The 27,065-nt window shown below is 46.2% G+C and overlaps 1 protein-coding gene across 26 annotated transcripts in view; it reads left to right on the top strand.

Moving 5' to 3' along the window:
* APOO (apolipoprotein O) overlaps positions 1-27,065 on the top strand; it is a 94,123-nt gene that overhangs the window by 3,387 nt on the left and 63,671 nt on the right. For 18 of the 26 annotated variants that reach the window (XR_011385644.1, XR_011385647.1, XR_007912140.2 and 15 more), the window contains exon 2: positions 26,607-26,714. Coding sequence is in view for 12 of the 26 variants with exons in the window: in XM_051827635.2 (XP_051683595.1) it covers positions 26,607-26,714 (108 nt within the window). In the remaining 14 variants the exon portion in view is untranslated. Of the gene's footprint in view, positions 1-4,976; positions 5,053-26,606; positions 26,715-27,065 lie in introns of all 26 variants that reach the window. The other 8 variants (XR_011385643.1, XR_011385639.1, XM_070067199.1 and 5 more) reach the window with 2 other exon arrangements.

The raw sequence follows: 27,065 nt of genomic DNA, 5'->3' as shown, positions 1-27,065 counted from the left end.
GCTGGGCTAAGGCAGCTGCTTACATAGTAGGGAGCACCATCTCACAAAGTGCAGAGGAAAGTTGGCTCCTGGTTCTTTGATTCAGTGGGTCAGCAGTGTCACCTAGGACACTGGATCTTGGCTTCCCACAGTAGGGTTGGTTTCCTTTAAAGTTGCAAGACGACTGCAAGAAAAATACACACTTTCTCAGTCACAGGAGCAAGAGGAGAGAGGAGAAAATGCCCACTCTTGTAGGATTTCCTTCCTGCAGTCTTACTCTTACTGGACCAAACTTACCTGACCCGGTAGTGATTGCCAGGGGAATGCTGTGCTGAGACTGGGACTAAACTGGACCAACTTGGGGTAGGGGTCACTTTACCTTGACCTTTTCCTCACTTGGGAGAAGAATGAATTTTTGAACAGGATGGGGTTTTTATTAACAAAGAAGAGGGATAATTGAGACTGGATGTGCAACCAGTGGTGCCCAGTATTGGGGGGGGCGGTGCAGAAGTAGCTGCATTTGGAGACGTGTTCATTGGTTTGAGCACCTTGGGGAGCTTGTGCAGCTTGGTGATGCAAGTGGAAACTGGATTCGCGTGGTTGGTGACTCAGAGATGGGTACATAGCCTGGCTGTCAAGAGAAGGAGAGCGTGGTAATTAGCAGGAAATACTGGATGAAGATTCTAGAGTTTGTGGTGGTTACAGTGTGTGTGTGGTCAAGGGAATCCCTCAGCTTTTAAATGGGGGAAAGATATGCCTCTTGTGAGATGGGAGGAAAAGAAGGGTGTGTGAGTGACTGTAGACCGGCGGATCTCATCTTGGATGTTACCACTCCTTTTGTCTTCAGTCTGGTTGTGTTGAACATTTGTATACTGAAATACAGTTCTTGTAAATCGTTCCTTTTGCTCGCCTTTATTTTACCGTAGAATCATTATGCTGATCTCTGTCTTTTGGGTTGGGGGGACTAGTGTGTAGATTGGTGATGAATCTCACTTGTGCATAACAGAAAAGTGCCACAAAATAGTTTTCCTAAAATGGTGGGGGCTGCTGCTTACGGCACCTGTATCTCCTTTTGGAATGCCAATTTGAGTCCCAGCTTCTTGGCTTCCCATCCAGCTTCCTGCTAACATGTCTGGGAAGGCAGTGGAAGAGGCCCAAGTACTTAGATCCTTGCCATCTAGATGGGAGATCTGGATGGGGTTCCTGGCTTTGATTTTGGCCTGCCCCAAAACTGACTGTTGTGCCCATTTGGGGGAGTGAACCACCAGATTGAAGATCCCCCCCTGACTCCCTTCCCCTGCTGTCACCCTGCCTTTTAAATAAATAATTTTTTTTAAATGGCAGTGTTAGGTCTAGTAGTTGAAAATCAGTGCTTGTGAAACGCATATGCAACTCTTGGTAACCTGCAGATTCCAGTTTATCTGGGATGTGGCCTCGGATTCTCCATTTGTGAATGAACTCCTGGGTCCTAGAGGCAGGTTCTGCATCCACTTTGGATAACAAGAATCAAGGCAGATTGTTAGATGAATGGTTTATATTTTCAAGGAGGGTGATAGGAGACTGGCCAAGGAACAAAATGAAGCTGGAGGCTCTGAGGGCTCTGCCAGGAAGGAGCACTGCGACCACAGGTCTGCCCACAGTGATCTGCCGAGCATGGTCTGTCGAGCGGGGGCAGCGCAAATGGTAGAATTCATCTGGATTTGGTAGTTAACAGCTTTGGTCAACCAACATTGGAGGGCAAAGGAACTGTAGATGTTGGTGGAAGAAGTACCTAGTGTGGCTAATTATTTGTGTGTGTAAAATGTTTCAGTAGTAACCATTGTGTTAGCTATTCCTCATCAGGCCAGTAGGGGGCATCAGTGGATAAGAAAATATTTGAGAAGCTGCTGCGTGCAGTATTTGCATTCCTTTGTTGGAGGCAGCTTTTCCCATGCTGTTGCAGGAAGTCTGAATATTGAGTACATACACTCAGCCCTCACATTCACATTGCTAGATTTCATTCACTACACAAATTTTATCATGGTCCGGCAGTGGGCTGGGCACGGTGCTTGTCATTGGGGGACACAAATGACAAGAGTCACTACTTCTTCAGGAGAGAGTTCCCGGATGTGGCCACTCATCAGAATTATTCAAGGAGAGCAATAGCTTCTAGGGCCCTGCCCATGTTTCTTTTTTACTTTTTAAGGGGGGTCAAGTAGTACTCTAGTTATTTTGGGGGGGGGAACCCACGTAGTGGTGAAACTGGGTTCAGAAGCTCACGACGGGGATATCAGCACGAACAGAAAAAGTCTGTCCCAGCTTTCCCCAAAGGGCTGTGTTCGCCAAGATCAAAGTGCTTACCTGCCTGCTCCTTGAAAGCTTCCAATAGCAAGGGAGTGGCGATTCCTTCTGAGCTCCAGTTTATTGTAAATTAGGTATCCCACCCTCTGATGGCTTTATTTTGAGCAAGTCAGACAGGATAAGGGATTGCGAATCAGGTCTTTTGGTGCCTTGTAACTGAGTGTCAATCTGATTGTCAAGGTGTTTTTTTTTTTAAGTCCCAGTACCATCCCCTTCTTTGGAGGGTTTTCCTCCCTTGGAGCCCCCCTCCCCATGCTGCTCTGGCTGGAGGTCTTTGACTCTAATAAATCTTGCTTTTATATCTCAAAAAAGAAAAAAGACGTCTATTCTGCTGCAGTGAGATTTCAACCTTGACTGCATGCTAGAGTGACCTGAGGAACCTTTAAAAGTCCTGGTGGTCAGAGTGGACCCTAGAGCACTGATGTCAGAATCTCTAGGAGTGGGGCTCAGCGTCAAGTGTTTCTAGCATGCAGCCGACCTTGAGAACTACGGACTCGGAAGCAAGAGCGCCAGCAGGGGGCATCAGAAGACTTTCTAGAGAAAACCTTGCTTGCACTGACCTTAGAAACTAGGCAGGCAAGGTTGAAAACACGTTCTATTTTTATTTATTTATTTATTTTGACAGGTAGAGTGGACAGTGAGAGAGAGAGACAGAGAGAAAGGTCTTCCTTTGCCAAGGTTCACCCTCCAATGGTTGCCGCGGCCGGCGCGCTGCGCTGATCCGATGGCAGGAGCCAGGTGCTTCTCCTGGTCTCCCATGGGGTGCAGGGCCCAAGCACTTGGGCCATCCTCCACTGCACTCCCTGGCCACAGCAGAGAACTGGACTGGAAGAGGGGCAACCAGGACAGAATCCGGCACCCCGACCGGGACTAGAACCCGGTGTGCCGGCGCCGCTAGGCGGAGGATTAGCCTAGTGAGCCGCGGTGCCGGCCGAAAACACGTTCTAAACGGAGGAGAAAAACTGCATGTGAGGACACAGCAGTGACAGAGTTCACACTGCTGAGACCTTGAAATTCAGCAAGTTTCCTTGGGAACGATACCGAAGTTCTCTGTAGCTCCTCAGCATCTATAAAATAAGGAGTAGATTTGTACCAACCTCACGTTGTTGTATATTCTCAGTTCACTCCTACCCAAAGCTTAGAATAGTGTTTGGCATAAAATAAGTGCTCAAGAAATATGAGCTGTTACTAACTTTCATTTGGCTTCTTATAAGAGGCTGCTAAGGTAGTATTATGGTAGTTGGAGATCTCCAAAAGTATTTTTTTATTTCAAAACTTGATAGTTGAATAGATGTGGCATGGGAGGGAGAAGAAGAGCTCAGGGATACTGCTTAGGCTTTTTGTTTGTTATTATTTGAGAGGCAGAAAGACATAGATCTTCCATCTGCTGGTTCACTGCCCAAATGCTCACAAGAGCTATGGCTGGGTAAAGCCGAAGCCAGATGCCTGGAACTCAATTTGAGTCTCCCATGTGGGTGGCAGGGACCCAAGTACTTAAGCCACCACCACAGTCTCCAAGGTGTGCATAAACAGGAAGCTGGAACCTAGACAAAGCTGGGATGCTTGAGCCCAGGCACTCTGATACGGGATGGGGGTATTCAAACGGCGTCTTGACTGCTATGCCAAGTGTCCGTTCCTGCCCAGGCTTTTGGCTTGGAAGATGCTCTAAACCATTCATGAAGATGAGAAAGTGGAAGAAGACAGTGTTTGGTTTGGAGGGAGGTGATAGTTTGGTTTTTAACAGGTTACGTTTGTTAAAGCATCCATGGGCATGGAGTGACATGGAACCCAAGGGTATGGAGTTGTCCCGAGAGATGTGGGCCGGGAGTGGGAAGCCATCAGCCTGTTCCCTGCTAACTGAGGTCTTCAGGGCCAGAAGGTAACCTAGTGAGAGCTGATGTGAGTCTTTCCTCCCTGCAGTGCAGAGATGTGGCCGGCACCCCGAGCTGCCCGCACAGGGCAGCCCGAGTGAGTTCATCCTTCCTTAGCTATAAGACAGTGTTACCTTGCACATGCTTTGTGGCTCCAGGTAGTGCCTGAGCCTACTCCCTCCTTCTTGAGCAGAATTTTCTTACCGTGTTACTGGTGTTAATCATACGAGCTGAAGAAAGAATTGCAGAGTTAAAAGGGCAGGCATCAGGGTACTGGAAGAGACCTCTTACATTTGAACATTATTTTCTTTTTAGGATTTATTTATTTATTTGAAAGTCAGAGTTACACAGAGAGAGGAGAGGCAGAGGCAGAGAGAGGTCTTCCATCCGATGGTTCACTCCCCAGTTGGCTGCAACGGCCAGAGCTGCGCCGATCAGGAGCCAGGAGCTTCCTCCGAGTCTCCCACGCGGGTACAGGGGCCCAAGGACTTGGGCCATCTTCTCCTGCTTTCCCAGGCCACAGCAGAGAGCTGGATCGGAAGTGGAGCAGCTGGGACTAGAACCGGTGCCCATATGGGATGCCGGTGCTTCAGGCTGCTGCACCACAGCGCTGGCCCCATTGAACATTATTTTGAAAGACTTAAATATCTCCCTCCTCCCTTACAGTGTAAGCATCTGCGGGGGAATTCTTCCTGAGGAATTACAGTGAATACATTTTTACTTGCATGCATGCATCTTTTATATGCAGAATTAATTGTTCTTTTTTTCCTTTCTTATCCTTCCAAGAACTTGGACAGTAGAGACCAAGAAGAAGAAAGAACTGCCTTGCAGCTCTGGACGCAGTCTGAAAGTACAGGCTCAGGTTCTGGTTGTTTTGGTTCTGGCTGAGTGGCCTCGATGGGATTTCGTAATCTCTGGGGGGTCCCTGATCACAGTACTGTGCAGCCAGCAGCACGCTCCTCCGAGTAGCGTGCCTCCGAGTAGCATGTCTCTCTGGGGGAGGAGGGGTGTGAATGTGAGAACCCATCCGAAGCACAGTGAGCTACCAAGTACCTTGTGATTGTAAGGTCTTTTCTGTGCATTCTGTAGCATTGCTCCTTCTACTGCAGAAATGCACATACCTCCCGGTTGCAACTGAGACTGTAAGAAGAGGAGGAAGTAGGTGAATGCCACCTGAGAAGAATGGGGAGATCAGAGATAAAGGCGGGAGGAGAGTAGACAAGGAACTTAGACATTTATGACAAGTGAATTTATGACCCTCTGAGGCCTCTTCATGTTTGTAGACTTTTATGACATAAGGGTATAAAGGTTTACTTTTTAGTCTAGATTTATGTTTCACACCCATGTCCTTTCTTGACTAGACTGGAACTTAGAGACTAGGAAGTGCACTTCAATATTTGAATGGTACATTTAAAATTACTGCAAGTAACTAAATGCATAAGGAATCTGTAGCAAAGGTATTTTAAAAAGTTTAGAGCTGGCTTATTTATAATGACTGGGATGTGCCAACAGATTTTTAAGCTAGAGGAATTGAAAGGATTTGTATCAGTTGATTTTCCTTTATAATGCTTATGTGGAATTTTACAGTTAGTTCATACAACCTGTGGCTTTATGTAGTTATTTTCAGGGGGGAACAGCTCAATCTAAAGATATATTTTAGAATTAAAATTTATTTTATTTTTCCCCTTTGCTGAGTTTCTCCTATTTTTGCATGGCCTCATGCCAGTTTTTTTTTTTTTTTTTAATTTCAACTGGAGTAGGCATTGTGGCACAGTGGGTTAGGCTGACACTTGGTGGGATGCCCACATTCCATATAATAGTTCCTGGGATTGAGTCTTTGTTCTCTGCTTCCGATTCATCTTCCCGCTAATGCCCCTGGAGAGGCAGTGGTTGATGGTCCAAGTATTTGAGTTCTTGCCACCCATATGGGAGACCTGGGTGGAGTTCCCTATTTCTGACTTTGCCTGGCCCAGCCCTGGTTCTTGCAGGCATTTGAGAAGTGAACTAGCAAAGCAAGATATCTCTCTCTGCCTCTATCCTCTGCCTTTCAAATTAATAAATAAAACTTAAAAAAAGAAAGCTTTAACCGTGCCAATTTCTTCATGTGGTGTATTTTAAAATATGTGTTTTCTGTTCACTAATGCTTGGATTTAGATCTTTCAATATGCTGACAGCCTTGTAACTTTGAATGTTAACCTGTATTTTGCTGATGTAGCTTTATGCTTATAGATAGTATTTATTTTTTTAAGATTTATTGATTTATTTGAAAGTCAGAGTTATTCAGAGAGAGAAGGAGAGGCAGAGAGGGAGAGAAATCTTCTATCTGCTGGTTCACTCTCCAATTGGCCACAATGGCTGGAGCTGAACTGATCTGAAGCCAGGAGCTTGGAGCTTCTTCGGAGTCTCCCATGTGGGTACAGGGGTCCAAGCACTTGGGCCATCTTCTGCTTTTCCAGGCCATAGCAGAGAGCTGGATGGGAAGTGGAGCAGCCGGGACTCGAACTGGTGCCCATATGGGATGCCGGCATTGCAGGTAGCAGCTTTACCCGCTACGCCACAGCGCTGGCCCCTTGGTTAGTATATTTTGGGTGAATGTTGTTTTGAAGGCACTTAAAGTATAGTCACCCTTTGTCTTATTTCTGACTCTTTGAAGTAGGGCAGTATGTTTTATTCAAAGCTCACACTGACTCCTATTTCAGGACTTTGGTTGGGTGAGGATTCAGGGACCTATTTGGGAGCTGGAGGTTGAGTCACAAGTGCATGTTCATTGCCATAGCTGGCAGGGATGGCTTTTTTTTTTTTTTTTTTTTTTTCAGATATGTCAATGCATTCCTGGAAATAGTCTTTTAAAATAGTATCTGTGAAAATCAGCCAGGTTCTTATCTGTTATTTCCCCCACTCCACGACCTTTAGTCCTTGTGAAATAGCAGTTTTCTTCGTGTTGGCTGAGGTAGAGCTCCTGGGGGAGGGGCTGATTCCTGTGTCCAGTTGTGACATGGATTGGACGGGTGAGTGCTAAGTAAGCAAGCAAGTGCTCCAAGAACTCCAACAGCTTTCCTGAATTGTCTGTTGATGGCTCATCTATCTCACTTGGCAAATATTGACTTTGAGCCTGATGGTGGCATCACACCATTTGGGAGCTCTGTTAAGGATACCGTTTGGAGTCCAAATATTTATTTTTCTGGTTTTTATTCCTTATTTTTACAGAGATTTTTCACTATGAATACAGATTGTCATCAGCTGAATTGAGTCTTGCCCATGTTTTGTTTTTCCAAAAAAAAAAAAAAGTTTTCTTTTCCTTAAAGAAAAGTACATGAATAACTGAGATAAGGTCGAAGGCAATTGTCATCAGTGAGTTCAGAGTTCTCTGTGCATGTGGTGGTCTGTTAGAAACAAAACCTGAACCTAGATTTTACTTAGACCCAAAACTGTTCCCTTAAAGGATGTGAATTTTTTTAGTTGCTTGAAAACACAGACACATTTAGAACCTACGTTGTAGCACAGCAGGTTAAGCCTCTGCCTGCGACGCCGGCATCCCATATATTTTCCGGTTCAAGACCTGGCTGCTCCACTTCTGATCCAGCTCCCTGCTAAGATGCCTAGGAAGCAGCAGAAGATGGTCAAAGTCCCTGGGCTCCTGATACCCACCTGCATTCCTGGATTCGGCCTCGCCCAGCCCTGGCTGTTGTGGCTGTTTGGGGAGTGAACCAGTGGCTGGAAGATCTCTATCTCTGTAACTCTGCATTTCATATAAATAAATATTCTTTAAAAAGAGAAGCAATCAGATTAGCGTGGTGTGCCAGCCGCAGCGCACTGGCCGTGGCGGCCATTGGAGGGTGAACCAACGGCAAAAGGAAGACCTTTCTCTCTGTCTCTCTCTCTCTCACTATCCACTCTGCCTGTCAAAAAAAAAAAAAAAGAGAGAGAGAGAAGCAAGACTTGAAGTAAATATCCCCTTTTGGTATTTTCCTACCTATATTCCCTTAAATCAAAAGATTGAGTGGATCTCAGGATGCCATTCTAAGAGGAAAAGATGTGAAGTATTAGGCAAGCAGCAGTAAATTTCTGTCTGGATGACGAAATTCAAAATAAATTTGGAACCTGCTAAATTACATATCATCTGTGTACAGCCCAACTGGATGACTCAACCTTTCTAAATGAACAGTTATTTCATTCTTTGACCTTGAGGGTTCCTTCCTGTTTATCACACAAATTTATTATTTTTCTATATGAATTTTATAAAAATTTTTTGAAGATTTCTTTATTTATCTGAAAGTCAGAGTTACACACAGAGAGAAGGAGAGGCAGAGAGAGAGAGAGGTCTTCCATTCAATGGTTCACACCCCAGATGGCTGCAACTGCTGGAGCTGTGCCGATCCAAAGCCAGGAGCCAGGAACTTCTTCAGGGTCTCCCACGTGGGTGCAGGGGCCCAAGGACCTGGGCCATCTTCTACTGCTTTCCCAGGCTATAGCAGAAAGCTGGATTGGAAGAGGAGCAGCCGGGACTAGAACCGGCGCCCATACGGGATGCCGGCGCTTCAGGCCAGGGCATTAACCCGCTGCACCACAGCACTGGCCCCTGAATTTTATAAAATTTGATAGCTGTTTTTAAAAAAATTTATTTTAGAGGCAGACACACACACACACACACACACACACACACACATAAACACACACACAGAGTTCCTGTGTGCTGGTTCACTCCCCAGATGTATGCAGTGGCCAAGGCTGGGCTGGGCTGAAGCCAGGAACTAGGAATAGAATCCAGGTCTCCTGTGTAGGTGGCAGGAGCCCAATCACTTGAGCCATCACTGCTGCCTCCCAAGGACTGCATTAGCAGGAGCTGGCGCCAGGGATTGAATGCGGGTACTCTGATGTGGGGCCTGGCTGTCTTAGCTGATGTCTTAACTGGCAGGCTGAATGCCCACCCTGGTGGCTATTGTTAAAGAGTGAAAAATGGAATAATTACAGATGAAACATTTGTTTTGCCTTACTGAAATAATTTTGTGGTGAATTCTGCCCTCCCAAGATAAAGCAGAACTTGATTTCCTGTGAGAAAAAGATAATATTAATCCTGAATACAGCCTCAATTTTTTCCTTTGCTTATCTCTTTAGATTATAATCTGTTTATAGTGCATGAGGAAGAACTAGAAAACACGTTACTCTAGTGCAGAACAACAGAATTGAAAGTTTCTTGTAAAATTATTCTGTGTTTGTCATGGTGAGAAGATAGTTTTTCTTCCTGTTTCAAATCTGAATCTGAAAATACTGGATTTATGATCCCCTTTACCATGAAGCGGGTTGAAATGATTGTACTTTCCATGGTTAACATGAGTGCTCCTAAGTTTATATATTTGGATGAGGGCCTGTCAAAACCATCATTTTGAGATGATAGATTTAATTACCCTCTCAATATATTCCAAACATTTCACCACTGATCAATATATTTGTCCAGAATTAGCATCACCTATCAAAACATTTTTACCCCTCTCCAGTTAGAAATTACCTTCCGACTGTGGACTCCTCTGGAGTTAGGCATTTGTTTCTGTTCTTTGCATGTTTACCAAACAAATCGATGTTTGTTGTAAGAACTTTAAGAAATATGGAAATAGCAAAGAATATTCTTTTGGGGGAATGATTTAACTATTTTTAATTAAAAAAAAAAGATTTGTTTACTTTGAAAGGCAGAGTAACAGAGACTGAGAGAGATCTTTCAACTGCTGGTTTACTCCCCAAATGGCTGCACCTGGGATTGGCCCAGACTGACGCCTGGAGCCAGGAACTCCATGTGAGTTTCCCTAGTGGGTGGTGGGGACTCAAGTACTTGAGCCATCATCCTCTGATTTCCTGGGCACATTAACAGGAAGTTGGATCAGAAGCAGAGTAGTTGAGACTCAAACCAACACTCCTACATGGGATATGGGTGTTGAAAGCGGCAGCTTAACCTGCCGTGCTACAGTGTTTGTCCCCTAAAACTTGTTTCTGTTCACAGTAATTGTATATATTATAGACTACAGTGTGGTATTTTGCCCTTTTTAGAGGATTTACTTATTTATCTGAAAGGCAGTGTTATAGAGAGAGAGGGAAAAGCAGAGAGAGGGATCTCCATCTGCTGGTTTACTCCCTTCATGGCCAGGGCTGGGCCAGGGCTGGGCCAGGGCTGGGCCAGGCCAAAGCCAGGAGCCTGGAACTCTATCTGGGTTTTCTATGTGGGTGACAGAGGCCCAAACACTTGAGCCGTCTGTCTTAGGCTGCTTTCCCAGGCACATTAGCATGGAGCTGGACCAGACGTGGAGCAGCTGGGACCCAGCCAGCACTCACTGGGATGCTTGCATTGCAGGTGGCTGCTGCACCACAACCTGCTGCGTGACGCGCTGGTCCCTAGAGTGTGATTTTTCTTCCCTCCCCTCCCCTCCCCTCCCCTCCCCTCCCCTCTAATATTTATTTATTTGAAAGGCAGAGTTACAGAGAGGCAGAGGCAGGGAAGAGAGGTCTTCCATTTTTTGGTTCATTCCCCAAATGGCCGTCTTATATTGCTTTCCCAGGCCATAGCAGAGAGTTAGGTCATAAGTGGAGCAGCCAGGACTCGAACTGGTGCCCATATGGGATGCCGGTGCTGCAGTGGGTGGTTTCACTCACTACACCACAGCGCTGGCCTCCACGGTTGCTATTTCAACTCATGTATATGATGAATACAGAGCAAAACAGGGTAATCAATGTTTTCTCTGCTTTATGATTAGAGGCTTGGGGACTTTCTTTTCCATTTGTTCAGACAATATATACTAGGTTATTGTGAACTCTCGTCTCCCCAGTATCCTGTATAACACTAGGAACTTCATTCATTTGATCTCTGATTTGATACCCAATATCTAAACTGTGTGTATGTTCTCTAACCCTTCCAGCCTCTAATAATCACCATTCTGTGTTTATATTGAATTATTTTTAGCTCTCACATGTGAGGGAAAGCATGTAGAATTTGCCTTTTTGTGCCTGGCTTATTTCAGTTAACATAACGTTCTCCAGTTCCACCCATTTTACTCATTCTATTGTGTCATATACGCCACGCCACGTTTTCTTTATCCATTCGTGTGATGATGGAGGCCCTTTTTGATCGAATATCTTGGCTGTTGTGAATAGTGCTGCAGTTAACATGATGGTGCAGGTGTCTCTTGGATATCATGATTTCCTGTCTTTGAGGTATACACGTAGTAGTGGGATCGCTGCATCCTGTGGCAGTTATAGTTGTAGTTTTTAAAGGAGTCCTCACATTGCTTTCCGTAGTGGCTGCAGTAATTGACACCCCCACCAGCGGTGTGTGAGAGTTCCCCCGTCTCCACATCCTCTTCAGCATGTGGCTTTCTGCTTTTTGATCATAGCCATTTTAACAGGGGTGAACTGATATCTCACTGTGCTTTTGATAGGCATTTCCCTGATGGTCAGTGGTATTGAGATGTTTCTCATATATTTGTTAGCCATTTCCACATTGTTTATCTGATAGCAAATTAGAAAAGGAATTATTTGCCTGGCAAGAAAACTTGTATATTGAAAGCCAAACGTTTAACAATCTGCTTGTCTGTAAATGATGAACCTGAGTCAAAAAGGAAAATAAAATGGAAGCAAGTTCTCAGTAGGCTCTCTTAACTAAATGTGTGACTGACTTGTTAGTCCCAGATGTTTACACTAGTAGGAGAGCCCATACAGAGGTCTGGTATTTGTGAAGGATATAGGATATCTAGAAAATGTTTGAATTGCAGATGGAACATCAAACAAAATAAAATTTAAATTTGAAGCAAGTTTCAAATATGATGAATATCATTTATCATTGATACGTTTTTTAAAGATTTATTTATTTATTTATTTGAAAGAATTAGAGGAGAGGCAGAGAGAGAGAGAGGTCTTCCATCCGATGGTTCACTCCCCAGATGGCCGCAATGGCCGGAGCTGTGCCAGTCCAAACCAGGAGCCAGGAGCTTCTTCCGGGTCTCCCACGCAGGTGCAGGGGCCCAAGGACTTGGGCCATCTTCTGCTTTCCCGGGCCATAGCAGAGAGCTGAACAGGAAGTGGAGCAGCCGGGTCTTGAACAGGCGCCCATATGGGATGCCGGTGCTTCAGGCCAGGGCGTTAATCCACTGCGCCACAGCGCCGGCCCCTTATCATTGATATTTATTTATTTCACTAGTGTAATTACAGCCACATTGCGTGCAAGCTTTTAGCTTAGACTTATCGCTGCCTGAGCCTACACAGCGTAGTTCTTAACCTGGCGTTTACGAAGATGTGTAGGTGATGGTGCTGACAACAGGGGTGAGGAAACTTAACCAAACCTGGTACTGATTTAAAATTAGCTTTCCTGGAAAGCACTGTGTAGTAGCATGTGCGTGTTTTTCACCATGCGCTAACACAAAAAAGGATTGCCTTTCATAATGGCTGAACAAAGCTGTTTTTGTTTTAATCTGTGTTGGGATCAGACAGAGCTGGTGCCACGCCCACAGTCCCCTTGACCTTGCCAGTGCAGGGCGCATAGGCGCGACTTCCAAGGGCCAGCATGTGCATCTGTCAGCCTGGGAGCTTTCTCTGGGAATGAGTGCACGAGCAGGGACGGCTGGCCATGCCGAGGATTACTGCCTCCCCTCCTGAGCAGCCCCGAACCGATGACTGGTGGGTGTGGGTGTGTCAGTCCCCCACTCCCGTGGGACGGCCCCGAGTTGCATGTTCTGTGGTGACTCTGACGCTCTCGGGAGGGATTCGGCTCCACTTAGCCATAGTGGTAACTTGCTTACTAACACACACACACACACAGGGCTGCCTTCCCTCACCGTTCCACTTCCCCACCGTCTCCCATCAGTGGTCCCTGGGATCACCTCCCAAATGTACTACCTGTACCCAAACCCTTGCCTCGGGCTTTGTTTCTGGGAGATCCCAAACTAAGATGGCCTCCCCTGATTTCATTATGAAAGCATTTGTCCCTCTTTAATTGATTTAGAATCTGGCTACCACTCTGGCTCTTAAGTGACTCATGCTTGGATAATCAGTAGCATGAATCCAAACAGCAAGTAGCCTGGGGTTATCATATATGGTGGCAGAGAAAATTGCATCATTTATTTGACCTTGGTGGTAATAGGGTTAAGTTCTACATTCCATCACATAAAAAGAAGGAAAGAAGGGGCCGTTGCTGCGACACAGAGGTAAAGCTGCTGCCTACAGTTTTGGCATCCCATATGGGTGCTGGTTTGAGTCCTTGCTGCTCCATTTCCTGTGCAGCTCTCTGCTGGTGTACCTGGGAAAGTGGAGGAAGGTGGCCCAAGTGCTTGGGCCCCAACACTCATGTGGGAGACCTAGAAGACGCTCCTGGCTCCAAACTTCAGCCTGGCCCAGTCCTGGTGTAGCAACCATTTGGGGAGTGAACCAGATGGTTTGGGGAATGAACCAGATGGAAGGTACCTCTCTGTCTTTCCCCCTCTCTCTCTAACTGTGTTTCAAATAAATAAATAAATCTTAAAAAAGGAAATGAAAGTTCACTTTGGGGGCTAGTGCTGTGGCAGAGCAGTTAAGCCTGTGGCCCCAGCATCCCAGATAGCTCCACTTCTGATCCAGCTCCCTTCTAATGGCCTGGGAAGGCATTGCAGAATGGCCCAAGTGCTTAGGTCCCTACACCCGTGTGAGAGACCTGGAAAAAGCTTTTGGCTCTTTGCTTTGGATCAGGCCAGCTCCGGCTGTTGTGGCCATTTGGGGAGTGAACCAGTGGATGGAAGACCTTCTCTCTGTTTATCCCTCTGTCTATAACTCTGCTTCTCAAATAAATAAATAAATAAATAAATCTTTACCAAAAAAGTTCACTTTGGGAAATGTGATGTTTGAAGTAGCTGTTAAAAAGTCTGGTGCAACTGTCCATCAGGAAGTTAGACATACAGGACTAAGGCTTAGGTATAGGCTGGACCTGGGCATACTGAGTTGCACTTCAGTAGCCTATGTGTAGGAATTAAAGATTTAAGTGTATGTATTTGTTTTTAAATTTTAGTTGTATATTTTGTGGAGTACAGGTTGATACTTCAATACATGTATAACGTGTGTAATGACCAAATTAGGTTAGTTAACATTTTCATGTCCTTATACATTTTAAAAATTTTTGATTAACATGTAATAATTGTACATTTTTCTTGGGTATGGTGTGGTATTTCAGTACATGTATGTAATGTATACTGATTAAATCTGAGTAATTATTAGCATTTCCATCCCCTTCTTACATTTGTAGCCTTAGAACTTTTCTTTTCTAGTTATCCATAAAATATATAATAGGTTGTTGTGAACTGTGGTCATCTCACTGTGCTGTAAAGCACCAGTACCTACCCCTTCCATTTAACTGAATTTTGTACCTGTTACCTGGCCTCCCTCTATTCTAATTCCCGCTTTCTCAGCCTCTAGTAATCACTGTAAAGATCTAACTTTATAGACAGGTCTTTGGGACAGCAGTTAAGCCCTTTCTAGGGACACGCACCTCCCGTATCAGAGTGCTAGGGCTCAAATCCTGGCTTCACTTCTGATTCCAGCTTCCTGCTAAAGCACACCCTGGGAAGCAGCAGTTATGGCCAAGTAGTTGGGTCCCTGCCACCAACATGGGAGACCTTGGTTGAATTCCTGGCTCCCAGCTTCAGCTTGGGCCAGCCTGGGCCTTTGCGGGCTTTTGGGTAGTGAACCAGTGGATGGGAGATCACTGTCTGTCTCCGTCATTCTGCCTTTCAAATGAATAAAAATAAACAAATCTTAACAATTTTCAAAAAGTCTTAAATTCAAATGAAATTTCCCTGGAGTGGGAAGAGAACAGGGATCTATCAACCTTGACAAGCTGTGCAGAGGATAGAAAGGCCCAAAAGGAGAGCAAGAGAATGCTTAGAAAGCTTGCAGAATGGAGTAGAGTAGAATTTTGGAAGCCAAAGAAGCAGTTTGAAGATGGTGGAGTGCTCACCAGTGTCAGGGTGCAAGTGAGATTTAGCAACTGGGATGCCATTGGTGGCCTGGGGAAGAGCAGTTTTAGGTCCTTGAGAGGAGATAAAGTTGAGGAAACAGTCTATCTTTTGGACTTTGTGTTGAAGTATACATACAGACAAGTATGTGGATCCTACGTGTATTTTTGTGAACTGGACATCCTGCTGTGTCGAGGGCGTCCTAAGAACCTTCCTCCCGGTTTTGCTAAGGGCATCCCCTGTTCTGCCTTCTAACCTTAGTCTATTTGTAGAATCAGTTTGTCAGTGGAGGGAGGTGGCAGGCTAAGGTAGTAGTTACAGAATTGGGTAGAGTTGTGTTTTCCTGAGGATGGGAGAGATTTTCTTTTCTTTTTCTTTTTTTTTTTAAAGTATTATTTGAGAGTGAGTGAGTGAGAGAGCAAGTACACACTGTTATCCACTGGTTTTCTCCCTAAATGGCTGCAACTGCTAAGGCTGGGCTGGGGCTGAAGCCAGGAGCCAGGCTTCCCATGTGAGTGGCAGGAACCCAACTACTTGAGCCATTACCTGCTGCCTCCCAGGGTCTGCATTAAGAATTAGGAACTGGAGCCAGGAATTGAGTTTTGGCACTCTGATGTGGGTTCTGAGCATTGTTACCGCGAGATTAGAGGCAACAGCAGAGAGATTTTCTTGGATATTAGTAAATCCCATAATTTCTCTAGTAGATGATCAGTCTCTTTCTTATTGTTTAGGACATTATTTATTTCATTCTTTGAAATTTTCTTGGAAGTGAATTCGTTTGCATGCTATATAAATTACAGTGGAATAATTACTCCCTAAGTATCTGCTTGTGGAATAGTGCTTTTCTATTTTTTTAATATTTATTTATTTTATTTGAAAGAGTTACAGAAAGAGGCAGAGAGAGAGAAAGATCTTCATCTGCTGGTTCACTGCCCAAATGGCCGCAGTGGCTGGAGTTGGGCTGATCCAAACAGGAGGCAGGAACTAATTCCCGGTCTCCCACATGGGTGCAGGGGCCCAAGGACTTGGGCCATCTTCCACTGCTTTCCCAGCACATTAGCAGGGAGCTGGATCAGATGTGGAGCAGCCAGGACTCAAACTGGCACCCATATGGGATGCCTGCACTGCAGGCAGCAGCTTTACCCGCTATACCACAGTGCCAGCCCCAAGAATAATGGTTCTTTATTTATTTGAGAGGTAGAGTTACAGACAGTGAGGGGAAGAGACAGAGAGAAAGGTCTTCCTTCTGGTTCACTCCCCAGATGGCTGCAATGGCCAGAGCTGTGCTGATCCGAAGCCAGGAGCCAGGAGCCTCCTCCCAGTCTCCCATGCAGGTGCAGGTGCCCAAGCACTTGAGCCATCCTCCACTGCTCTCCCATGCCATAGCAGAGAGCTGGATTGGAAGAGGAGCAGCCGGGACCAGAACCAGAGCCCATATGGGATGCTGGCGCCGCAGGCGGAGGATTAACCTACTGCGCAATGCCACCGGCCCCCAAGAATAGTGGTTTTCTAAACATAGTGTATCAGGGGAATAGATCTTGGGCCTTTCTTATATTTATTGAATCAGACACATTCTGGGGGAAAATGTTGGAATCTATGCTTAAAAAAAAACACATTTATTTGAAAGAGTTATAGAGAGAGGGAGAGAGACAGACAGATTTTTCCATCTGCTGGTTCATTCTTCAAATGGCAGCAACAACAACAGGTCTCCCACATGGGTGCAGGGGCCCAAGCACTCGGGCCATCTTCTGCTGCTTTTCCAGGTGCATTAGCTGGGAGCTGGATCAGAAGTGCAGCAGCTGGGACTCGACCCAGCGCCCATGTGGGATGCTGGTGTTGCAGGCAGCTTAACCTGCTTTGCCATAAGGCAGGCCCTGAAATCTACACTTTAAAAAAGTTCCCTGGATACAGGCATGTGACACAGTGTTTAGGATGCATATATTCCATATTGGAGTGCCTGGTTTAAATCCCAGCTACTCAGGGCTGGCTCTGTGGTTAGAAGGTAAAACTACCTGCCGCCTGCAGTGCCAGCATCGCATATGGGTACCAGTTCGAGTCCTGACTACTGCTCCACTTCCTTTGGCTGTTGTGGCCATTTGGAAAGTGTACCAGCAGATAGAAGATTCTCTCTCTCTCTTTTTTTCAAATAAATAGGTAAATCTTTATTTATTTATTTTTTTTATTTTTGACAGGCAGAGTGGACAGTGAGAGAGAGAGACAGAGAGAGAAAGGTCTTCCTTTTGCCGTTGGTTCACCCTCCAATGGCCGCCGCTGCAGCCGGCGCACCGCGCTGATCCGATGGCAGGAGCCAGGATCCAGGTGCTTCTCCTGGTCTCCCATGGGGTGCAGGGCCCAAGTACCTGGGCCATCCTCAATCTTTATTTTAAAAATGAATCCCAGCTACTCGACTTCCAGTCCAGCTTCTTGCTAATGTGCACCCTGCAAGGCAGCAGATGATGGCTCAGGTACTTTGGTCCCTGCCATCCATATGGGAAACGTGGTTCAAGTTCCAGGCTGTTGACTTCAGCCTGGCCTAGCCCTTGCTGTTGTGGGCATTTGGGTAATGAACCAACAGATGGAAGGTCTATCTCTCTGTCTCTCTGACTTTCAAATAAGATGTAAAATAAATAAAAAGCTTCCCAGGTGATTCTGAAACTTCTATGTACACAGGGTTGCAAAGACCTTTTATCAGACAGGAGACTGGTATATATTTTAAATGGAAGGTCTAATAAGATAATAGGTATGGGAGAACAAAAGGTCATCTTTTTTATTTTTATTTTTTTATTTATTTATCTTTTGACATGCAGAGTGGACAGTGAGAGAGAGAGACAGAGAGAAAGGTCTTCCTTTGCCATTGGTTCACCCTCCAATGGCCACCATGGCCGGCGCGCTGCGGCCGGCGCACCGCGCTGATCCGATGGCAGGAGCCAGGTACTTATCCTGGTCTCCCATGGGGTGCAGGGCCCAAGCATTTGGGCCATCCTTCACTGCACTCCCTGGCCACAGCAGAGAGCTGGCCTGGAAGAGGGGCAACCGGGACAGAATCCGGCTCCCCGACCGGGACTAGAACCCGGTGTGCCAGCGCCGCAAGGCGGAGGATTAGCCTAGTGAGCCGCGGCGCCTGCCTCAAAGAGTTTTATTTGAAAGGCAGAGTTAGAAGGAGAGAGCAAGAGAGGAGAGGTGAGGAGAAGAGGGAGGGGAGGGGAGGGAAGGAGAGGAGAGGAGAGGAAAGATATCTTTCATCTGCTGTTCACTCCCCAAATGACTGCAACAGCCAGGGCTGGGCCAGGCTGAAGCCAGCATCCAGGAGCTTCTTCCAGGTCTCCCATGTGGGTGCAGGGGCCCAAGCACTTGGGCCATCCTCTGCTGCTCTTCAGGCACATTAGCAGGGTGCTGGATCTGAAGTGGAGCAGCTGGGATTCCAACCCCATATGGGATGCTGGCACTGCAGATGGTGGCTTAACCTACTGTCCCACAGCATCAGCCCCAAGGTCACCCTTCTTAAAAATGGGAGATATAACACACTGCATTCTCCATAGACTCAAAAAAGGAAGCAAGTTGTCAGGGATTTTAGCCCTACCACTCTGAAGGTATTTTGTTTTTACTTATTTTTATTTGAAAGGCAGAGTAGCAGGAGGGATGGAGAAAGAAAGAGAGCAAGAGAGATCTTCCACCAATTGGTTCACTTCCTAATGCCAGGGCTAGGCTAGGTCAAAGAAGTCAGGAGTCTGGAATTCCATCTGGGTCTCCCACGTGGTGGCAGGGACCCAAGTACTTAAGCCATCACCTGCTGCTTCCCAGGATATTCGTTAGCAGGAAGCTGGATTGGAAGCAGAGTTGCCAGGCACTCAGATATGAGATGTGGCTGTCCCAAGTGGTTTCTTAACTAAATGCCAAATGCCCACACCAAGTATTTTATTTAGTTTGTGTTTTGGTTTGTTTTTAAAGCAATTTTATTGGGACGTAATTGGAATGTGATCCTGGAGATACAGAATTTTGGAAAGTGCACCTTTATTTGCAAAGCAAGAACAGTTTAGTCTTCTGAGTACCCATTTAGATCTGAGTGTTTATGGCTAGATTCATATCTTACTTAACTGTGTCCAAGAATTTGCCTTTGCTGTTGGAGCTGAAAGATAAACTCAGTCTTATCTGAGTCTTTAGAATATTAATTTATTTTTTAAACTGTGGTCTGAAACTTTCCAAGTAAACTCAACCTTCCCAGAAGTGCTGTAAGGGCAGAGACAATGTCTGTGTAAGTGTTGTGTCCTGCTTAGCACCATGACTGACATGGAATCAGTAGGTATGCAGTAAATGCTTGTTTTTGAAATAAAATTCTAGTTGACCTCTTCTAACTGTTGTATCATATAACCCTGCTGGCCTGGCCAGATTTGTTTTGCCATCATCTGTCCTTGGCAAGCTTCAGTGTGGGGAGAGTAAGAAGTGAACGAATGCCTGTAAGACAGTGGCAACCTTTGCCTTTACAGCATCTTTTGGTAGGACACCATCTAACCCAGTGCCAAACTTGGTTGCTCTGTTTCCGTTGACAGTTAGGCTTTGTAAAGTGAGAGCTGAAAGACAGAGTCTGAGATCTAAGACAGAAAATGTGCCTTGATAGGATATAAGATATCTTGCTAGGGGTGGAATCAAACCAGAAAGAGATCTAGCCACAAGAGCCAGTGCATTGAACTTTCACCTCTGAGGTCTGTACATCTAAGGAGTCACCAGCTCACCTTTATCTAAGGCAAATTCTAATTGCCCCGTGACTGTGGCTCTCACAGCTGTGTTCAATATCTCAGACGAGGCAGCACCTTGGGTTGCTTACTGTGAGACTCTTGCTGGCTGAGTTCCAGGAGGGGCATCTAGGAACTGAGTGGTGTGCTCCAGAGGGCCTGGATCTAAAGTAGCGATGGCGGGTGGAGGGGGTGGCCTCGTGGCACAGTGCATTAAGCTACTGCCTCCAATGTTGGCATCCCATTTGGGCACCAGTTCAAGTTCTAATTGCTCCACTTCTGATCCAGCTCTCTGCTAATGTGCCTGGGAAAGCAGCAGCAGATGGCCCAAGTCCTTGGGCCCCTGCACCCTCATGGGAGACCCAGGTGCAGCTCCTGATGCCTGGCTTCTTCCTTGCCCAGCCCAGGCCATTATGGCGTGAACCAACAGATGGAAGATCTCTCTCTCTCTCCCCCCACCCTTCTCTCTCTCTGACTCTGTCTTCCAAATAAATAAATAAATATATAAATCTTAAAAACAGTAGGGATGGGAACCTTTATTCTGCCAAGGACAATATGGGTATTTATAACATCATTCATGGGCAATATAAAATTATGAACTTAAAAAGCAGCCTCGGCCGGTGCCGCGGCTCACTAGGCTAATCCTCCACCTTGTGGCGCCGGCACACCGGGTTCTAGTCCCGGTCGGGGCGCCAGATTCTGTCCCGGTTGCCCCTCTTCCAGGCCAGCTCTCTGCTGTGGCCCGGGAGTGCCGTGGAGGATGGCCCAGGTGCTTGGGCCCTGCACCCCATGGGAGACCAGGAAAAGCACCTGGCTCCTGGCTCCTGCCATTGGATCAGCGCGGTGCACTGGCCGCAGTGCACCAGCCGCGGCAGCCATTGGAGGGTGAACCAACGGCAAAGGAAGACCTTTCTCTCTGTCTCTTTCTCTCACTGTCCACTCTGCCTGTCAAAAAAAAAAATTAGCCTCCTATACATTTATTGAATTTCAAGCCCCATCTGTGGTTGCCTTGGCAGAGCCAGACCAAGTGATTTCAAAAATGAAACTGAGCCAGTGCCGTGGCTCACTTGGTTAATCATCCGCCTGCAGCACAGGCACCCCGGGTTCTAGTCCCACTTGGGGCGCCGGGTACTAGTCCCGGTTGCTCCTCTTCCAGTCCAGCTCTCTGCTGTGGCCTGGGAGAGGCAGAGGATGGCCCAAGTGCTTGGGTCCCTGTACCCGCAAAGGAGACTGGGAGGAAGTACCCGGCTCCTGGCTTCAGATCGGCGCAGTGGCCATTAGGGGAGTGAACCAACGGAAGGAAAACCTTTCTCTCTGTCTCTCACTGTCTGTAACTCTCTCTCTGTGTCTCTCTCTCTCACTGTCTAACTATGCCTGGCAAAAAATAAAAAAAAAAGAAACAGACTAATCATTAAGAACCTAAAAATGAAATAGGAATAATCAGAGAAAGTATGAGAAATGTAGGGGCTGGTGTTGTGGTGCAGTGGGTTAAGCCACTGTCTATGACACCAGCATCCCATATGAGCACTGATTCAAGTCCTCCAGCTGCTTGCTGATGACCCTGGGAAAGTAGCAGAAGATGGCCCAAGTGCTTGGGCTCCTGCCACCATGTGGGAGACCTGGATGGAGTTCCAGGCTCTTGGCTTTGGCTGGTGGCCATTTGAGGGGGTGAACCAACAGATGGAAGATCTCTCTTCTCTCTCTTTCTAACTCTGCCTTTCAAATAAATAAAATAAATCTGATAAAGAAATGGGGGCCAGCACTGTGGCATAGCAGATAAAGCCACCACCTACAGTGCCAGGATCCCCTATGGGTGCTGGTTTGAGTCCTGACTGCTCTACTTCTGATCCAGTTCTCTGCTATGCCCTGGGAAAACAGTAGAAGATGGCCCAAGTCCTTGGGCCCCTGCACCCATATGGGAGACCCAGAGGAAGCACCTGGCTCCTGGCTCCTGGCTTTGCATCGGTGCAGCTCCGGCCTGTGGCCAACTGGGGAGTGAACCAGCGGATAGAAGACTTCTCTCCCCTCTCCCCTCTCCCCTCCCCCTCCCCCTCTCCCCCCTCTCCCTGTGTAACTCTGACTTTCAAATAAATAAATAAATCTTTAAAAAGAAGAGAGATGTATGAAAAGTAGATCAGATTAAGGATTGAAAGCAGGAAATGTGAACTAGAAAGATCCACCTGATGCAATATACAAAAAAGATCAGGAACACTGACCCCAAGCAGCTTATGTCACTCCCCCTCTTCGTGGAGGAACGACACTAAACCCTGCGCTGTTCTTTCGTCTGCTTGGCCCTTCCCGGGTTTGCTGCTGGTTCTTCCCGGGTTGGCTGCCGTCCTTCCACCTCCGTGGAAGGGCGGTTCCCCCTGCCACTTTCCCCACTTCCGCTGGGGAGCGGCACACTGCCGGCCGGCTCTCTTGGGGGCTGCTCAGATGTTATCCGGATGTTCCCTTAGATGTTCCTGGTGCATGTTGTCTCTCTCCTCCTTTATAGTCCTCTTCCACCAATCCCAACTCTGCTACCCACACGCCGAGTACGCTGCTCTCCTCCAATCATGAGCAGCTCCTGCAGCTTGTCAAGTTGGTGAGAGGCAGCTGTGTAGAAGCTATTTACTCCTCTCCCAGCGCCATATTGTGGGAGAGCAGAGGCATAGAATACGTCTTAATTCCAGTAACTTAGTCTAGTCCGAGTTGCTCCCCACAGCTTAGAAATTTGAGGTTCATCAAAAGGCTTCCATAGCCTTGGCAACTCATGACAAGAGCCTAGGGTGATTACTGACGCCATAAACAAGAATGTCAATTTGTTAGGTCAACAATAGGAGTCACTGTGCACTTACTCCTCATGTAGGATCTCTGTCCTTAATGTGCTGCACATTGTGATTTAATGCTATAACTAGTACTCAAACAGTATTTTTCACTTTGTGTATCTGTGTGGGTGCAAACTGTTGAAAGCTTTACTTAATATATGCTAAACTGATCTCCTGTATATAAAGAGAATTGAAAATGAATCTTGACGTGAATGGAAGGGGAGAGGGAGCGGGAGAGGGGAGGGTTGTGGGTGGGAGGGAAGTTATGGGGGGGGAAGCCATTGTAATCCATAAACTGTACTTTGGAAATTTATATTCATTAAATAAAAGTAAAAAAAAAAGAAATTTGAGGTTCAAGTGCAAGATGGCAGAATGGGGAAGGGAAGCACCAGCTAGAGCTTTAAGGAGAAGGTCAGTTCACCTCATTGGAAAGCCTCCAGTTCAAGCATGGCGGTCCCCAAGTCAGGTTGGTTGGTTGGTCGTGGGCAGGCAGACCCAGAGGGCGGGGAACTGTGAGCTCCTACCTGCAGATACCAGCAGCCTCACATGTCCTCACCTGGGGCTCAGGGGGGGCTCCAGGCACATTGCTGCGATCTCTCTAGTGTTCCAAGCCTCAGGCAGCCTGCGCTCCTTAAAGGGGAAAAAAGGAGTTATATGTTGATTAAGTTAAGTAGGATTCTGGAAGTCAGGCCCCTATAGCAGTTTTGTAGCAGGGTTGTTGATTTCTTTAGGATGGATCGGAGTGCTTCTGGTCCTGCTGAAGTATTTTGATGGGCACAAGCCACCTTGATAGATGTCAGCAGTAGCTGGCTTATCTTTACCTTGGAAACAGAAGAGATCCTTAATAATATTACTGAAGCCATGGAGACCTTTTGAGACGAACCCTTAATGCTTCCGGCTGTGCTGATTGTTAGCTAGTGAAGGTAATGACTTCGCTTTCTAACGGCACACAGGTCTTTATTTGCTTCCGAAATATGGGAATTTCCTTTAGTGTGTGACTCCAGGCGTCCATTTCCACTACTACAGTTTGCCTGTGTGTCACCTAGCATTATATTTTTTGAGTACTAGAGAATCACCTCATGTTTCACATTACAGGTACTGCAAACCTCAACAGTATAATTTCTGTAATGGTAAATTATGCCTAAATAGTTAAAAAAGAGCATACCACTCCCATTTCACTTCTCTTTCATCCATGTCCTCTATTCATTGCACCAGACAGTAAGCGATCATGAGCGTTTCTTACATAGCAATAGCAATAGAGAGTGAAACGCAGCCTAAGCTGATCTGGTAGGGAGACCTTAATAGGTGCAAGTAGATGGACAGATACATAATTAAAAGCAGGTATTTTTTCCACTCTTAAACAGTTCTCCAGAATTGCAAAGCAAGTATAGGACATCTTAGGTAAAAGAATCAGTACATATGAACCCATAAAGCTGAGAAATACAGGGAGTTCAAGTTCCATGGGAGAACACACAGAGACAGGTGAAGTTAGAGACAGTGCTTGTGGCCAGAAGATAGTGGGCCTTGTTTTGGCTCATGTTAGAGTCCTAAGTAAGAAACTGCAAAAGGTCTCAAATAAGGAGAGAATATGCAATCGGGTTTGCAGTTTAGAAAGGTCATTCTTATTGTAGTGGTTGGAGTCACTGGAGAGCCAGGTACCATTTAGGATGCTGCTGAAACAGTTCAGGAAAGAAGTGAGGGCTCAAGGGAGAATTGTACAGGAGAGGAGAGAATAGGATTAAGATAATTTGACAGGCAACATTAGAAGGAGTTCATGATCAGTGGCATGGGGAATGATGTTGAAGATAACCTTAAAGTTTGTTTTTAAAAATAATTATTTAGGGGCTGGCACTGTGGTACAGCAGGTTAACGCCCTGGCCTGAAGCGCCGTCATCCCATATGGGTACCATTTCAAGACCTGGCTGCTCCACTTCCCATCCAGCTCTCTGCTATAGCCTAGGATAGCAGTAGAAGATAGCCCAAGTCCTTGGGCCCCTGCACCCACGTGGGAGACCCAGAAGAAGCTCCTGGCTTCGAATCAGCGCAGCTCCGGCTTTTGCAGCCAACTGGGGAGTGAACCATTGGATGGAACACCTCTCTCTCTCTCTCTCTCTCTCTCTCTCTGCCTCTCCTCTCTCTGTGTAACTCTGACTTTCAAATAAATGAATAAATCTTTAAAAAATAATAAGTATTTAAATTGGCAATTAAGAAAATGTGTGCAACATGACTTTTTAAAAAAGATAAATTTATTTATTTGAAAGTCAGAGTTACAGAGAAGCATAGGCGGAGAGAGACAGGGAGAAGTCTTTTATCTACTGGTTCACTGCCCAAGTGGCCACAACGGCTGGAGCTGGGCTGATTTGAAGTCAGGAGCCTGGACTTTCCTCTGGGTCTCCCACATGGGCGCAGAGGCCCAAGGACCTAGGCCATCTTCTACTGCTTTCCCAGGCCATAGCAGAGAACTGGATCAGAAGTGGAGCAGCCAGGTCTTGAACTGGCACCCATATGGGTCGGTTCAGGCGGCGTCTTTACTCACTGTGCTACAACGCCGACCCCATCAACATGTTTTGAAATATGTGTACATGTAGAGTGGCTAACTTCAGCTAATAAACATATATATCAGTTCAGATAGTTAGATTTTTGGGCAGAATCTAAAAAAGTTGAACCTCTAAAAGTAGAGAGTAGAATAGTAGTTACCAGATGCTTGGGTGGGAGTTGTTGGGGAGATGCAGGTCAAAGGATATACATTTCATTTAGATAGGAAGAGTAACTTCAAGAGATTTACTGCATAACATAGTGACAACAGTTAAAATGGTGAGAGAACAGATTTTTTTTAAGATTTATTTATTTATTTGCAAGTCAGAGTTACACAGAGAGAGGAGAGGCAGAGAGAGAGAGAAAGAGAGAAAGATCTTCCATCTGCTGGTTCATTCTCCAGTTGGCTGCAGCAGCTGGAGCTGTGCCAATTCAAAGCCAGGAGCTAGGAGCTTCTTCTGGGTCTCCCACGTGGGTGCAGGGGCCCAAGGACTTGGGCCATCTTCTGCTATCCCAGGTCATAGCAGAGAGCTGGATCAGAAGTGGAGCAGCCAGGTCTCGAACTGGCGCCCATAAGGGATGCTGGTGCTTTAATCCAGGGCGTTAACCCACTGCGCCACAGCACCAGCCCTGAGAGAACAGATTTTAAGTGACCTTAGAATTTCTCATGGGGATTGTCTAGTTGCGTGGTGGCACTGTTTTTGAGAGAGGAAGTAGAGAAAGAGGGGAAAGACGATGAGTTGGTTTGGACGTGTTCCCAGGGAGTTGGGGGAACACACACACATATAGAGAGAGGGAGAGGAATCTATTTCTATTTTATTTTACTTGAAAGGCTAAATTGAAAAGCAGGAAGTACTGCATTTTGAAAATTAAAATAAAGTTGACCTGAAATCTTAAGTCCTGAGAACATTTTTTCCCCCACTTTTTAGGAAGGCAGAGGGAGACAGGAAGAGAGACAGAGAGCTCCTGTCCACTGGCTCACTCCTCAAATGCCTACAGTGGCTCTAAGCCAGGCCATGTGCCATTGCTGGGAGCCAGGAACTTAATCCAGATCTCCCACATGGATAGCAGGAAGCTAATCACTTGAGCTTTCACCACTGCCTTCCAGAATCTGTGTTGGCAGGAAGCTGGAGTCAGGAGCTGGAGCCAGGAATTGAACCCAGGGACTCTGATATGAGACAAGCATGTCTTAACTGCTAGGCCAAATGCCTATCCCTGAGAACATGGCTTTTAGGTTCTGACTTCTTTAGAATTTCAGGAATGAATTTATTCCTTGCAGAGTGCACCAGCCTGTCAGGGCAGGAGTGGCTGAGGTGGTAAACGCTAAGGTTTTGCACGTTCGCTTTATAGCTTGGAGAGAGGCCTAAGACTGCTTCTGTGTTTCAGGTAATTCAGAGGTCCATGGGCCCAGCCAGCCTGAGCCTGCTCACTTTCAGAGTCTACGCAGCACCAAAAAAGGACTCGCCTCACAAAAGCTCCATGAAGGTTGATGAGGTAACATGCTGTTGTGAACAGCTGATTCAGTTACTGTAGGACAGTTTTGATAAATTGTCAGGAACATGTGACTCTTCAGAAGATGTCTGAAAAGAAGAAATGGGTTTCCTTAGACTTTGGTGTCTTTGTGGAGAATGACTCAACTGTGGCTATCTCAATAAACTTTTATGATGCTTAGCTCAGGGTACAATCAAGGGCTATTTAGAGATTTTTTTTTTTTTGTGGAGATTCTGCAGTGTCCCAGGAGATTATAAGCCTAGTTCAGTTCTCTAAGTGAACTGGACAGCTTATCAAGCCAAGATACTTACTTTTCCCTTTCTGAGACGTGAGAGCTTTGAGTTCTTTCTGTCT

The sequence above is a fragment of the Oryctolagus cuniculus genome, chromosome X (genome assembly GCF_964237555.1).
Source record: "Oryctolagus cuniculus chromosome X, mOryCun1.1, whole genome shotgun sequence".
Lineage (NCBI taxonomy): Eukaryota > Metazoa > Chordata > Mammalia > Lagomorpha > Leporidae > Oryctolagus > Oryctolagus cuniculus.
This window is presented reverse-complemented; position numbering and strand designations above follow the sequence as displayed.